The 15,005-nt window shown below is 36.4% G+C and overlaps 1 protein-coding gene across 4 annotated transcripts; it reads right to left on the bottom strand.

The window, feature by feature from the left end:
- Nucleotides 1-1,336: 1,336 nt before the first annotated feature.
- On the bottom strand, nucleotides 1,337-14,617 carry osbpl7 (oxysterol binding protein-like 7). 4 transcript variants are annotated; one of them, XM_077200717.1, is made up of 23 exons: nucleotides 14,529-14,617; nucleotides 11,400-11,628; nucleotides 10,956-11,099; nucleotides 10,814-10,867; nucleotides 10,610-10,723; nucleotides 9,895-10,050; nucleotides 9,571-9,679; nucleotides 9,368-9,486; nucleotides 9,200-9,286; nucleotides 8,885-8,908; nucleotides 7,994-8,150; nucleotides 7,765-7,895; nucleotides 6,880-6,972; nucleotides 6,505-6,670; nucleotides 4,979-5,265; nucleotides 4,287-4,424; nucleotides 4,138-4,201; nucleotides 3,968-4,046; nucleotides 3,734-3,878; nucleotides 3,493-3,643; nucleotides 3,021-3,147; nucleotides 2,364-2,486; nucleotides 1,337-2,284 (listed from the first exon to the last, which is right to left on the bottom strand). In XM_077200717.1, the coding sequence occupies exons 2-23, from the start codon at nucleotides 11,529-11,531 to the stop codon at nucleotides 2,176-2,178; spliced, it is 2,709 nt and encodes a 902-aa protein (XP_077056832.1). In that variant the 5' UTR covers nucleotides 11,532-11,628; nucleotides 14,529-14,617; the 3' UTR covers nucleotides 1,337-2,175. The 4 variants fall into 4 exon arrangements, with proteins under 4 accessions (XP_077056832.1, XP_077056833.1, XP_077056834.1 ...); XM_077200718.1 differs by lacking the exon at nucleotides 14,529-14,617 and adding an exon at nucleotides 13,422-13,634; XM_077200719.1 differs by lacking the exons at nucleotides 8,885-8,908; nucleotides 14,529-14,617 and adding an exon at nucleotides 13,422-13,634.
- Between the last annotated feature and the right edge of the window lie 388 nt (nucleotides 14,618-15,005).

Below are 15,005 nucleotides of genomic sequence, written 5' to 3'. Positions count from 1 at the left end.
CGCACATGACTGCATGCAAATTGACAGGGTGGAAAAATGGACACCTGGCAGGGGCTTCAGATGGACTATACATCATCTTTATTCAAACAACATACTAACATGCAGACAGCCCACACACAGACGTCAGTGACACATAGGAAGAAAGAGCCTTCAGTCGAAGCCTATCAGGCATCGCTGGCATTCAAAGGTGAGAATGACCTCAGACAGATAAGCGGGTGACAAGATGCCACTGTAGAAGACAGTGCAGGGACTTCTGGGACACAACGGAAGCCTTTGAGCTCCAGGAAACATCAGAACTGTCAATTTATAGAAGCGGTCTGTGTCTTTCACATCACACATGCAAATATGAACACAGACATGTACGTGTGGTCTGTGCCCTAATATTAAAAGTACCTATACCTACATAACTTGTAAAAGTAGAACAATTAAAAATTATGATTCTTCGTTAAAATTCATCTTCTTCGTTCTAATTCAAGTTTCCGAGAAATTGTAATATGCTGCAAAAACTAACATAGTATCAATATTAGATTTTTTTTTTTTAAAGTCAGCAATCTGACTCTAACTGCCTCTGTATATTTTTTATATATGTATTTTGATGTAAAACCAGTTGAAATAAGAGTAATATGGTTTAGACTGCATTTTATTAAAATGCCATTACTGAATTAAAAAGCCATTGCCAGATATAATGCTTGGTTGTTTAACATATACCTTGCAATTTAGATGCTGGGAAATTTGTAATATTCTACAAATGTAATAATTTGAAGGAATTAATCTGCTTATGGGTTTATTTATTAAGAAATTTAATATGATAAACAAAATGGCTACAAGAGATGACATTATTTAACTGACAATAACTGTTACAGAACAAATTTTTACTTTAAAAGTGCAATTAAAGTGTTTCTATGTTAATTTAATTTAAAAGATGTGCAATTAATGCTCATGTTTGGTTTCTTTTTATACACCGAAATGCACTGAAACGTTTGTTACTGGTGATGTGAAATGAAAATACTGAACAAATTGCCTGTTGCTGTCATATTAGCAATCACTCCATGTTTTTGGCTGACCCCTGGTGGACATTATGCTCCACATATCTTTGAGAGTGTCAATGGCAGGTCTTTTAAGGAACCTTTTTAGGTTACGTTCCCTCTGGCACCATCCTTGTCTGTTGAGTTAAAAGCAACAATTTATAATAATATTACTAATAATAAAAGTGGTGCTCTGTAGTAAGTTTCCTCAGCCAAGCACACTGAGCCTCCAACACAGCTGTTAAAATACTGTATAATAAATGATGTTTTTGATTCATTCTAAATGTAATAAAAGACTCAACTATATTCAATTCATTTTCTTCTATTCTTTAATATTGTACATTGTTATTGCGGTTTTAAATAGCTATGAAAGCCATTACTTGAAAGTGTATTAATTGCATATTTGTACACTGATTTTCTTCATCCAGGCCTACACAAAATGGTTGTTTCTGATGTCACATTTCAAACTGTGAGTTTAATTCATACTTAAATGCCAATAAATATAATATCATTGACTAAAATTAGAATCTTACATTTGGTTACAAAAAAAGGAGAAAAAAAAAAGATGTGCAATCTAAGAGTGCCGAGGACAGATTTCATGATTCGCCTTCAGTATAAGTCAATGAGGGCCTAAATTAGAGTTAATCCATTTACTGCCAAATCCTGCTCAGGTTGAGCCATGGCTTTGCAAGAGATATAGCGTTCCTTTTATGAACTGGTGACCACTGAATATTACATTTGATCAAATAATCAATTTTCTTTAACTAGACTCTTACTGTATCCACTGGCAAATAAGTACTTGAACTGAAAGGGAATTTAACATTGTCCATAGAAATGTGTGCAATTGTTAAAACTAAACACAACTCCAGAACGCGCATACATTCTCAATTACATTTTGGCTTATATTTTATCCAAACTGTCCACCAAGTTTCAGTGTCCTCAACCATCAAATAAATAGAAGTGTTCAAAATGTATCCCTCCTGTTGCCGTTTGCTAAAAGCATCATCCTTGCTCAATGGATTCGGTTTAGTACGAAAACCCTCAGCAATTCATCTTTGCTCCAAAAATGTTCTATAGTCTCTTAAAAACTGTGCAAACTGGATTAATCACAGGGATTTATTGTCTTTGGTGTTGCTGCACTCTGCGTTCTTCACCATAAATCCAGGTTTTTAACATTGGAAAATCCAGGATTCTCCCTGATCTTCCAATATGTTCCATTGTACAGCCAAACTTCCCTTCCCGCATCATCCAAAGATTTCCTGTAAGATGGGGGGATATTGAAACATTCCAGCTCTAATTCTTATGAATAATTCAATTCGGGAGTTGATGCTAACTAACCTGAAGAAGCGAGGGATGTGCTCCTCTCCTCTCTTGGCCAGAATTTTCCTCCTTTCTCTTTGCTTTTCCTCCACCTCATCCTTCTTTTTATCAGTCTCCTGTACTTTCCCCTCCTCAAGAAGCCTAACAACACAGAGCACACTTAAAACAGATGACCTAAAAAACTGTTTCACAGACTTACTATATTGTGTACATCGAAACGGTTGATCCAATTATTTGGGATTCGTAAATCACTTCTTATCATCAGGCTCCAAAGACTATGGCTACATCCGAAATCGCATCTTGAAATCGTACTCTTGAGTAGATACTTATTTTGAATAAGAAATTACTTCACAACTGCTAAAAAAACAATGTTCTATATATGAATGTGTGTCGTATGAATGTAATCTGGATGTACTACATTCATCATGTTGTCATTATCATGTGACCTACAACAAATCCTGTCCTGTGGCCTCATGGGATAGTAAAGTGTCCGTCGTATGCACACTTCAGAGTCTAGTAGGTCATCCAGGTAATTTTTGCCTACTCTTTTATGAGTACTGTGAATTTGGACATACTTCTGTCACATGCTGTTTTTCGCCTATTATACAGTAAGGAAGTATGTGATTTCAGTTGCAGCTTGTGTCTATTGATCATTGTCTATTATATAGGTCTCACCTTTGGTCAGGGCGCAAGCGTGTATCTGTAGGTGGCAGCAGGGGCTTAAGGTCAGTGGTCAGCTCATTCATCTCCATTGCAAAGCTGGAGAAGCCATAATAAACCAGGTAGTTCTTGGGCTGTGGATCTGTAAGGAAGCAGAGACATCACTGACAACATCTACCAACACAAAGTACATCTCTGATTTATTTGATCTGTCAGACAGAAAAGCCATGAAATCAGAAGTGACCCCTTTTACGTAGTGAACGATGTCAACTTGAGTCAATGCAGAATGTTGACCAATATCCAAATAGATATTTAGCATTTCTTATAGGAAAAGCATTTGTCTGGATGATTTGCATTGGATAAAATAAAAAATAAAAAATTTAGAAATGCATACCATTACAAAAGCAAATTGGTTTGCAAGTAGCAGCTCCTGTTTAAAAAAAAAAAAAAAATAAAAAAAAAAATGGAGGAAATCAGAAATACTCACTTGGCTTCCAGATGCACTGTGGATTGGGCAGGGTGTCGCAGAAAATCCCCTCATGCCAAAATCCACCAAAACGTTGGACGACATTACCAGCCTCGTCAAGAACTTGACCCTGCACTTCGTTTTTGGAACCATCTGAACCCCAGTAACGTGACTGGGAGGGGAAAAAAACATTTTCTGCATTTGTACAAGACCTATATGTACCTAAAATGAATCAAATTCAAACAATCAAAACTGAACACACCTTGACAAATGTTATCTTACAGGTGCAGACCGAACTGTTCAGGTTGCGAATGACGACTTCGCCATAGTGCTCAAGGTATCGCTGCTGACTGAGGACATTGTGGATGCACGTAACCACTTTGTTCCATTCATAGTGGTCCCCGTATCTAAAGTACAGTATACCAAAGACCAATCAGAATCCCTCTAAACATTATAATTAAAAAGCCATCGACACCAAAGTCAAGCAGATACTTGCTTTTTTAGAGTTACATTCACCATCCCTGTTGGCATGATCTCCAAAGATTTGCCCCAAAACTTGTTCTTCCATCTCTGGTCTGCTCTCAGTATGCAAGATTAAAAAAGGAGAATGAGATTCAAATTTAAACATACAATACATCATGACATCACACAGGCCATAAAACATACCCTGCCAGAAGTTGAAATTTTCTGATTCTGCATGGCATGCAGATATGGGTGGATGATGGGAAACCTAAATGCAAACACAAAACCACAGAGTAAACAACTGCTTGATAGCAAACATATCTGATGTAGGATCAGTAGTGACAATCACTTACCTGCTCACTAATGTAGCGGAAGCCTCGGTCCTCTCTGATACACTCAAATGTCTCTCCCAGGACTGGATTAAATGGTTTGTAACGGTTGCGAAACTGAGCCGTGGCATAGCCAGATATGGCAAAAGCAGCAATATAAACCTTTACAGAGACAAAACAGAAAATTCTACTATTTATAAAGAAATACACCACGTTTGGGGTTGGTACAATTTTTTTTGTAAGACATTAATACTTTTATTAAGAAAAGATGTATTAAATTGGTCAAAAGTGACAATAAATAAATGCTTTTCTTTTGAATCCTGAAGAAAATAACATATCACAGTTTCCACAAAAAAAATTAAGCGGGAGTTTTCAACCGTGATAATCAAACAAATTTTCCTTGAGCACCAAATCAGCATATTATAATGATTTCTAAAGGATCGTGTGACACTGAAGACTGAAGTAATGATACTGAAAATTCAACTTTGCCATCACAGGAATAAATTACATTAAGTTACAATAGAAAGCAGTTATTTTAAATTGCAATATTTCACAATATTACTGTTTTTACAGTATTTTTTGGAATGCATCCTTGGTGAATATACATCCTTGGTGTAAGTAAAAGTAATTGGTTATTATATAATTTGGTAAATCATTCCCTTTGTGATTGTTTGAATTACAGTATGTAGTTTTGCTAAAGCTTGTGTAATTATTACCATCCTCTGGTAGGGGTCATCGGTATGATTGGCAGAGTCCAGTAGGTCAGAGTATTCCAGCTCCTCACAGAGTCTCTGCAGCAGGCACACAGGTTCATTCAGAGCTGCTGGCATGGAGACACGGGACAGATCCTTCCCTATGTTGTTGTAGAGGATAGTCATCAAACCGACGTGGCTGTTGTCAGGGCAGACTGCAGGCAGGCTAGTACGGCGTCCGGTGTTCTTGATGATGTTCGATTTTGGTTGCGCCTTTGAAAGGCTTGCGCGGTACTTGCGAGTATCCATTGCTGTTGAGATAATAAGAACAGGCAAAAAGTTATAACACAATGTGATAGATTATACCAAATGTACACAGTACCATTTCAAATGTTTGGGGTTGGTACTATTTTTAATAGTTATAAGTTTTTGTCTGTAGTTTATTATGCTCTAGACATGTTTTTGAAAGTAGCTTATTATGCTCACAAAGGTAATTTTTTTTTTGGATAGATTATTAAATTAATTTAAAATTATTATTACAGTTTATAACAGCAGGGTGTCTACAGATATAAACAAGTTAAATTTAAGACTTAAGACCTTTTTAATGCCGCTTTGAATTAAATTTAAGACCAAACCTGTGATGGAAATACACATTATATTACATACGTATATGTAATATTTAATGTTTAAGCCAATTAACTGAAGTAATTTAATATTAACTACTTGTTTATTAAACTAAAATCAATGTAACATTTGCAATCGTGAGAATATTCAGCAAAAAAGCACCTGTAATGTTGTTACTTAACTATATCATATGTTATAAATAAAAAAGCGCAATTTTTTATTTTTACCTCGGTATGTTTCTTCTGCGAGTTTTTTTTATGTGCCGTTATGCTGATTTGTTTTGATTTCTTACCATAAAATCTCTCAGAGACAGGCAGCGCGAGTCTCAAAAGTGCTACCAGTTTATGTAATAAAATCGGAATCATTCTCGCGATTCGATGCTTCACTGGTTATTTGTCGGACATTGGGTCCGTCAGACTGGAGAAATTTTAGCGGTAATGTGACCAGAAATATTTAAGACCCATCGTTTCTGAATTTAAGACATTAATACTTTTTAAGGCCTTTTATTAGGAAAACTTTATTTAAGACATTTTAAGGACCCGCGGCCACCCTGAACAGTATTTAACTTTTTCTATTTTAATCATTTTTAAAATATAATTTATTCCTATGATGACAAAGCTGAATTCTCAACAGTCATTACTCTTTTAATTTGCAATTTAATATGCTGACTTATGCTAAAGAAACATTTCTTATTATTATCAACGTTGAAAACAGTTGTGCTGTTTAATGTTTTTGTGGAAACTGTGATAAAAAAATTTTTTTAAAACAATTATATATATATATGATCTTTAATATCATATTATCTTTAATATCATATTATCTTTAATAATAATTATCTTACCAAACCTTTGAATGGTAATGTATACAGACACCTAAACATCACACTCATACGTGCTTACTGAACATTTAAATGTGTTTTCACTAACCATGAGCCTCATCAGGCTCTGAATTAGTGGATCCGTCACTCAGGCCGGACTCATCTGATATCTCAGAAGAGCTCGCACACATAAGCTCATCAGATGCGTCAAAATACTCCGCCACTGAGTCAGTCACAGAGGGCGCACGGATAGACAAACTACGGCCTGAGCCAGACTGAGTGAAAGAGAGAGACACGTAGGTAGTTAGAAACTGTCAGCTTGATTGCATAAAAATATGAGAGAACAAAAGAGTCTGTTTGACATATGAAGTATGTGAAACCCATCAACCTGTAAACAGATAAAAGAAGCAGAGTGTGGAGGAGGGAGAGAAAGAGACAAAAATAGGGAACAGGACGAGTAGGTTTTGGGTGGAATGTGACACACCTTTCTTTGTAGCACAGTACGGAAGGACTCATCTGAGGAGTTGGAGGACACTGAGAGTTTGTGGATTTTGGTATGACGGGAATTAACATCTAACTAAAGATACACACACACACACACACAAACACACACACAATCTATGCAGTAAAACATAACATATAATGCACTGGGGAAAAAAACTATTAAACCAGTGGTTCTCAACCATTTTGACTCCTAATCCCACCATTGTACAATATTAAAAGGCCCCATGATTTCTCCGGTTCTTTGTGATTTACTAGATTAAGATTTAGGATAAGAATTTTCAAAAAATATTTTTACTCAATTTCTAGCCACCAAAAAATTTTTGAGATATATTAATATAAAACATTTATATTTCTTGGCATAACTAGAAAAACGAGCATTAATAATTAATTCCATTAAAAAAAAGGGGGGTGACATATCTTGATTTTTTGTCATTTTAAAGCTTGTTTTGTCTTATTTTAAATCATTAGGGTCATCTTTAGGTCCCCTTCGAGGTTTGCTGAGGCCACCAGTTGAGAATCACTGCATTAAGGGATTTACTAACATTAAAAGGGGTGTTAGCGGGGGGTGCCCAAACCTGCTCCTGGAGGGCCACTCTCCTGCAGAGTTTAGCTCAACTTGACAACTACCTGCAAGTTTCTAATATGCCAAGTAAGACCCGGTTCTGGTTCTGGTGTTTTTAATTGAGTTGGAGCTGAACTCTTTAGGACTGTGGCCCTCCAGGAGCAGCATTAGACACACCTGATATATATAGCGTATAGCACATTTAATAACAAGATGAAAGCTGAAGTACATCTATCTTTGCATTCTTTCAAGAGAAAGCACTGCACCATAGGCCTTTCACAAAGTAATTTAAGTCCTTGTTACCTCAGCCAGGCTGCAGAGGTTGTTGATCTGAGCAGAGGTAGTCTGGTGAAGCTCCCTGCTAGACCAGGAGTCCTGCAGCCGTTGGCGCTCCTGAGCGAGAGCCTCATGTGCAGTACACAGAGAGGCATGGACTGAGAGGAAAAAGACATTCAGAAATTCAGTCTAATGCAGCAAATAGGCATACACTAGGTTTAAATCAAAAAAATTAATTAATGCGTTACTCTCATACCTCTCTGGGACATGGAGCAGATGTCTTGGTGGAGTTTCTTGCCTTCTGATGAGGTGCTAGAGGGGGCTGGAGGGGTCGCCTGGGTGTTGACATAATCGGGGATGGAGGGGACGGAGGTTCCCATTTGTGAGGAACTGGTCAGGTGGCTTGATGATAACTGCATTAAAAGGTGGGAAGAAAAGAAGTAGATGTTGGTATTTAAGGTTATACATCTAAGACTGTAATCCACCAAATATTTTCAGCATGAAACATTCAGAAGCTATAGGACATTGGCAAAGACTAAACCACAATATACACTACCATTCAAAAGTTTAGGGTTCCTTTTAATAAAATTAATACTTCTATGCAGCAAGAATGCATTCAATTGATCAAAACTGACATTTAAAGTATAATGTTACTTACAGAAGATTTCAACTACAAATAAATTCTGTTCTATTCATTAAAGAATCCTGAAAAATATGTAACATGGTTTCCAGAAAAATATAAGCAGCACAACTGTTTTTGACATTGAAACAATAAGAAATGTCTTGATCAGCAAGTCAGCATATTAGAATTTCTGAAGATTTCTGAAGGATCACGTGACACTGAAGGCTGGAATAATTATGCTGAAAATTTAGCTTTGCCATTGCAGAAATAAATTACATTTTAAAATATTCTCAAATAAAAAAAGTTATTTTAAATCGTAATAATATTTCAAAATATGACATTTTTTCTGGGGTGTTTTTATCAAATAAATGCAGCCTTGGTGAGAATTAGAGATTTGCCAACCCCAAATATTTTGAACGGCAGTGTACAATATGCAAAATGCAATAGGACCACATGGTGTAAAGCTTTTCTTCCTGGTATAATGTGACGAAAGGAATTTACAAGAAATGTCTTGTGCCGACTTACCGATTTAGTAATCCCACGAAATGGCTTCATGTAAAAAAGGAGTTGACTAAATTACTTGGGGTTTTAAAGCTCTAATGCTTACTACACATCAAAAAAAATGCCTTGCTATTGTATTCAAAAATAAAATAGACAGATCTTTGGGATCAACCTGCACATGAATATGGAATAAATTCCATAATAGTTTCCAAACCTTTGTGGAAAACATGGAATAATCCCAATGGCAGGGCAATCCCTGTGGGAAAAGATTGTAATTGCTCCCAAGACTTTATTGGAAATATCCTAATATAAAAGAAATTGTAAACTGAGCAGCCTCACCATTCCGAGTGCCTCAAATCGAGACAGTGTGCGAGAATGACCCCAAATCTTGCCAGACTTCTTCTTAGGCTTGTCAAGAAGAAGATTCTGTGGGTCAAACACATGTGGGAACGTTTACTCACAAGTCGTTCTGGTAGAGGCCGTCTTCAGCTGGTTCATTTTACTAACCTGCATGCTGATAATCCTCTGGAGGTCTCCGTTATTGACAACTTGGCCCGACTCTAGAGATTGCAACTTTTGGACCAGCCGTTGCAGCTCATTCAGTTCAATTTGACAACGTGTAAGCTCTGGAAAACAGCACAAATGCTACTCGTCTGTGCTTATGAATTCCTTTATTACCATTTCACTAGTATTTAAAAATACAGCAGTACCTTGTGCACAAAGGTCCGGTTCTTGGGACTGTAGCCAAGCTGACACTTTCCCATTAATGGCAGGATTGACATATGGCAGATTTTCACCCACATTAGACACAGACGTGCCCTGGCATTGTGAGATTAATTTGTTACTTTCATCAGACATATAATCAATTAACTCACCGAAGCATCTATTAGTGTGCATTTACGGGTAAAACCACCATCTGGGACATGATGTCTAATCGCTAATTCTACTTGTTCTTAAATTGTGAGGACACATTCTCCTAATCCCCGGTGATTTAGAGGGCAACGTGAAGTCAGTGTAGGAAACATTTTACTCACCATGTCCTGCATGGCACTGTTTTTCTGAGATAAATGACTGCCATGGGACAGGGCCTGGAGGAAGCCATTGTGAATGTGCGCAGCTTCGTTCTTCTTGTACATCCTGTGGGCACTTAGCTTGGTGACCCATATGTAATATAAATCTTGAGTCTTGACCTAGTTAGAAAAATAAATAGTCTTCAGTTGACATTTTTGGCAGTGAATTTATTTGGTTTATTTATTTGATCAAATACTTCGCATAATCTGTTTGTTGAAGAATGTTTATGGAACTAATTATGGAATTCAAGCTCAGAGATGTCCATAATTTATTGTCAGCTGAACCTCTTTGACCTAAAATTGTTACATGATGTACCCCCTGACATTTTTTGTGGATATTTCGATAATTTAACAACACATTTGCATGTTCATGGTTCTCTGATGTCAGTTAATGGTCACATGACATGCAAATTAACAAATAAAATATTAAGTAAATTTTTAATAAGGGTTTTATTCTTATTGTTTTTTAGTTTTTAATTGTATATTTTTATTGTGTAATTAATTATTAGCTTTTCATCAACTCATGAGCCCCCTGCAGTTCCCTCCCAAACCCCAAGGTGTTCATGAACCCCAATTTGTGAACAACGGAACAACTATTTGAGTAGATGACGGGTGGATGAACTAACAATAATATTAGCTTTAATTTCAAGCAATTAATGCCAGCAATACAGTGACTTACCTTCAAGTGATAAAGATTGTCTCCAGCATCGAGATCTATGCGTCTTGCTTTTTTGTTTACTGACATAACTGCGAGACTGACATCCAGTGAACCATGCATTTTCCCTTTGGAGAACTGTTGAAAAAGTAAATCCCTGAATGTTTAAAGAGTCTGGATCCAAGATCTGTGGTTGTTGGTAAGGGAAAAAATAATTAGCATACTTACATCATGTGTGTTTTTTGTATATCGCAGGATCCCTTTATCCAAGACAAAGTATCTCTGTAAGAAAGTATAACTTTAAAGTCATTCCAATATTCTTACCAACAACTACCTAAGTGAAAAAATATGTGTAACATTTTTCTCATACCTTATGCCAGCCTTTAAGCGGCCACTTTCTCCTCTTCATTAAGTAGCCTTCACAGATTCCTGGAGTGTTTGCATCCTGCATGTTTTCTCCAGGGAAGTTTACATCTACTGGAAAGTCATCCATTACTTCCCAATCTTTAATATTCTATTAGAAACAGAGTGGAAAAGGCATTCACAGCTATGTAAAACAGGGCGTTTGCCCATTTAAAACGTGCTACATTTAATCCCTATGAGCAAAATGTAACTATTGAGCTTGTTAAGACAAACTTGTCGGTTTGGTTTTCACACCATCTAATTGGACACTTGTTAGGTGTTGAGCAACTGGTTTCAGACACCCAATGCTAGCTTTTCACCTATGTACTTGTAAAGAAAATATTAAGGTGTTCAAAAATCAGTTGAAGCAACCTGAGTTTGAGAGTTTATATGTCAAGCAGATGGTACGAACCAGCCGTGAGTGTCGTGAGGATGCTGTGCTGCTGCTCCTGGAATGAGTGGGCTTATGCCAGGCACTAGACAACTTCTCCACACCACTCGTCTGTGAATGGCCGTGGTCCACTGAAGACACGTGGGAGTCCATTTTAAAAATGTCTTCTTGTGCACTTATTAGTCGGACTTGGTGTGAATATACGCTCTGCTAGAGGCTCCTTCTCATTGTACACTAGAGCACAATATGTCTGCAAAGCAAAGAATTTTCATTATTAGCATGTCTTTTTCATGTATTGCTTAGTCATACAAGCATGTGGTAAGACAAGGGAAAGAGTTGGTATTAACCTGGGTATTCATTTTATTCACTTTTATACTATTCAGATTATTTTTATTTTAGTACAGTGAAAATATAAAAGCCAATTATTTAATTTGGCAAATAACGTGTTGTCTTGATATTGCGCTTAACATTTATTTCCACACAGTATATGAAAATACATAATTGCCATTATATTTTAGGTCTGGTTGTGTGAAGTAAATGCCGATAAATTGCAAGGGTAGAAATACAGTCATGGCAAAGGTAACCAGCACTGTGACAGTAAATAAAAACAGAAACAATATAGTGTCCAGAGTAAATACTTTTCAAACGGCTTAGCGCACGAAACACAAGAGAGCGTACAGTAATGCAAAGCAAGGAAACAAAAACAATACACTCATTATTAGTATAGTGTAAGGAAACACCATTGCAGTATATGCTTAATTACATATTGATATATTATGTAAAAAATCCTTTTCTGGATATAAGCTGAATGGAATGTCATCAGAGGAGTGTAACAGAAACCAAACCTGTTTACTAGAATCTTATATTTTGACAACTCTGACGAGCTCATACCTGCCCATTAAACTAGAATGAGGGCAAATTAGGTGTTTTGTAAACAGCTAAATTAGTAGTTGAATAAAACTACATGATTACATAATTAGCAATATTCATACATAAAGGTAAACGTAATTTGAACTACATATTCAATAATGAACTAACAATATTGTTGTTGATAAGTCTAAAAGATTGTTTTAGATTCCCCCTTTTATAGAAGGCATATGTGCAGTAACACATGCTCATGGATAGTAACCTCAAACATGTAACGGTCCCTATGGGACAGGCTTAGCGTCATTACGATAATTGGCTTTGAATATCCCTTTTTAGCAGCCCTTTAGCTTGAATAGCTTTTCACCGTGAGCACGATGACACGTCACAGTAAATATGATGTATAGCAGCAGGAAAACAGCATGACGTGGGCCTACACGGTTTGAATAATCATAACAACATAGAGATTTTAGTTGTAATTTATAAGAACTGAGCATGCTTTTAAAAACTAATATCTATTAAACAGATACACAGATTTAGACAAAGTAGCCATTCCAAGTTGTCTATACCAGGATACATAAAGCACCATTCAAGTGTGTTCCGAAACCAAATAGTGACTAATACGGTGTAAACATTTTAAGTGTAAATATGATTAACTCAACAAAATGTCACTTTAAGATTTCTGGGCTGAGAAGAAAACTGTATAGTATAGTCTTAGGCTATTTACCAATCAACACATGAAATACATAAAATGCTTCCGATTTATACAGAAAAAAAATGTTTTAGAGACGTGTTGTTTTATGGCCAAATAGCCTACATAGTACTGTAATTGTCAATCAAAGCTATTAAGTTCTAGGATGTGATATAAAACTTGTCTTTAAACAACAGAACATCCTTTCTTAAAATCCTTCCCTTTTTTTCCTACTATGGAAGTCAATATGGCCCATTAACTGTTTGATTACCCATATTCTTCCATTTAAATTTTTGGTCAACTATCTCTTTAATGCTCAAGTTAAGTTTACCATTGCAGAGATAAAGGCTGTGATTTTCCTTACATAATTTCCACACAATTAATACAAAAAACTCACTTCAATATCAGACATACTTTTCTACTGTGCTACCAATCACCAGTATTTAAATCCACAAAGTTTCTTTATGAACTGTAACTCGTGCTCTTACCTGAGGTTCCTGCTCAAGGCCAGCGTGTGATATATTTCTGAGTAATTCTCTCTAAGCGTCTGAGTTTCGTGCTTCCCCATTTGCTCAAATGTGCGTTACACTATCTGGCAGGCCAACCGGTTCAACCACTTTCTACTAAAACGCAAGAATTCAGATATTCCGTGTCAATGCCAGAGCGATGTGTCATGGGCAGCTCACAAACTACCCTCCACTGGTGAATGAACATCCAGCAAATCCACCCAAGGCTCCAGGCCAAATCATTATCCGTATTAGTCTTAAAAGCTGTCGGCATTACAGGCATGTCGGAGGAATTTTACTGACAGCCAACCATTCAGATGCATTTAAAGCTGAAACTCTGCCATTACCTTTACAGAGATGGGATAATCAACAATTTACTCAATGTCAAGTGGGTAACTTGTGATCAGCATTTACATTTTATTTAATGAGCGGTTTTACAAATTCACACGATTTTTACTGAAAGAGGATCAATTGTAAACCTGACCTAAAAAAACACAGCGGTGTCAAATTCTAAAGAACTGAGGCAACACCGGCCTAATCAATAAAGGAATAAATTACCTGCTACATTATCATGAAGTAATCCAGAGATTAGCACTAATCAGGTTCCATGAACATAGTGTTTATTTTGGCACTGGCAGTACAAATGCATATTTTTCCTGGCTTTTTAACTTCAAGAAATCAGTTAAATGCACTAATGTAACTGTGATTGCCTTTTCCACTCTGTTTCTAATAGAACACGACTGGGAAGTAATAGATGACTTTCCAGTAAAGTTAGACGTAAACTTCACTGGAGAAAACATGCAGGATGCAAACACTCCAGGAATCTGTGAAGGCTAACGTTACTTGATAAAGAGGAGAAAGTGGCCTTAAAGGCTAGCATAAGGTATGAAAAAAATGTTACACGTATGTTTACAAAGACACTTTGTAAAGAATACTGGCGCTGCTTATTGAAATGAATTAAATAATTCACTAATTAATTTAAATAACATTATTGGGGAGACCGGGTCTATAGTTGACACTTTTTGTTCCACTCCAGTGAATATTTCTCAGCTTTCTTTTTGAAAAGTCAATTTCAGTACAGTTACATACCTTAAAGACTTGACAACAAAAATATGTTGCATTTCCACCGTTGATGCTGAAGATACAGCTCATTGATTAATGTCGGCATAAAACGGAAGTTGCGATAGTCTTTTCTTACCTATTGTGACGTATATCCGAGTGAAACGGCTTCTCGGACAAGAAAGAAATATATGGCGGGACTTGGGTCCACTGGGAATTGATTGGATCTTTGTCGTTTGAATAACAGGTTAATTTAACCCGTTTTGATTAAAGGTTTCGAGGGCAAATGTGTTTTTTTTTTTTAAACAATTGATGTGCACAGATAAATCATTTAGAATAAAAACTGTAATATTCCATGAAAAAAGAATTGTCAATTTTGATTTCATGATGACGTTTCACACATTTTTTTGTGGACATTTTGTGCCAAGCTATATGGGGTAAATTGTCACAATGGAACAACCTGCCATTAAATAGCCTATTATTGGCTTTTAAGCAACATCTTCTCAG

The sequence above is a fragment of the Siphateles boraxobius genome, unplaced genomic scaffold (genome assembly GCF_051911475.1).
Source record: "Siphateles boraxobius isolate OS27281-9 unplaced genomic scaffold, OSU_SipBor_1 46, whole genome shotgun sequence".
NCBI classification, from domain to species: domain Eukaryota; kingdom Metazoa; phylum Chordata; class Actinopteri; order Cypriniformes; family Leuciscidae; genus Siphateles; species Siphateles boraxobius.
The sequence above is the reverse complement of the archived record's forward strand: the minus strand, read 5'-3'. Positions and strand labels throughout refer to the sequence as shown.

What these genes read in the sequence shown, in the direction of transcription:
- osbpl7 (XM_077200717.1), bottom strand. Translation starts at nt 11,531, where the DNA reads ATGGACTCCCACGTGTCTTCAGTGGACCACGGCCATTCACAGACGAGT. An exon ending in ATACAAAAAACACACATGAT is followed by an intron (nt 10,724 to 10,813) that starts GTAAGTATGCTA and finishes CTTTTTCAACAG; the next exon opens with TTCTCCAAAGGGAAAATGCA. An exon ending in ACCGGACCTTTGTGCACAAG is followed by an intron (nt 9,487 to 9,570) that starts GTACTGCTGTAT and finishes GCTGTTTTCCAG; the next exon opens with AGCTTACACGTTGTCAAATT.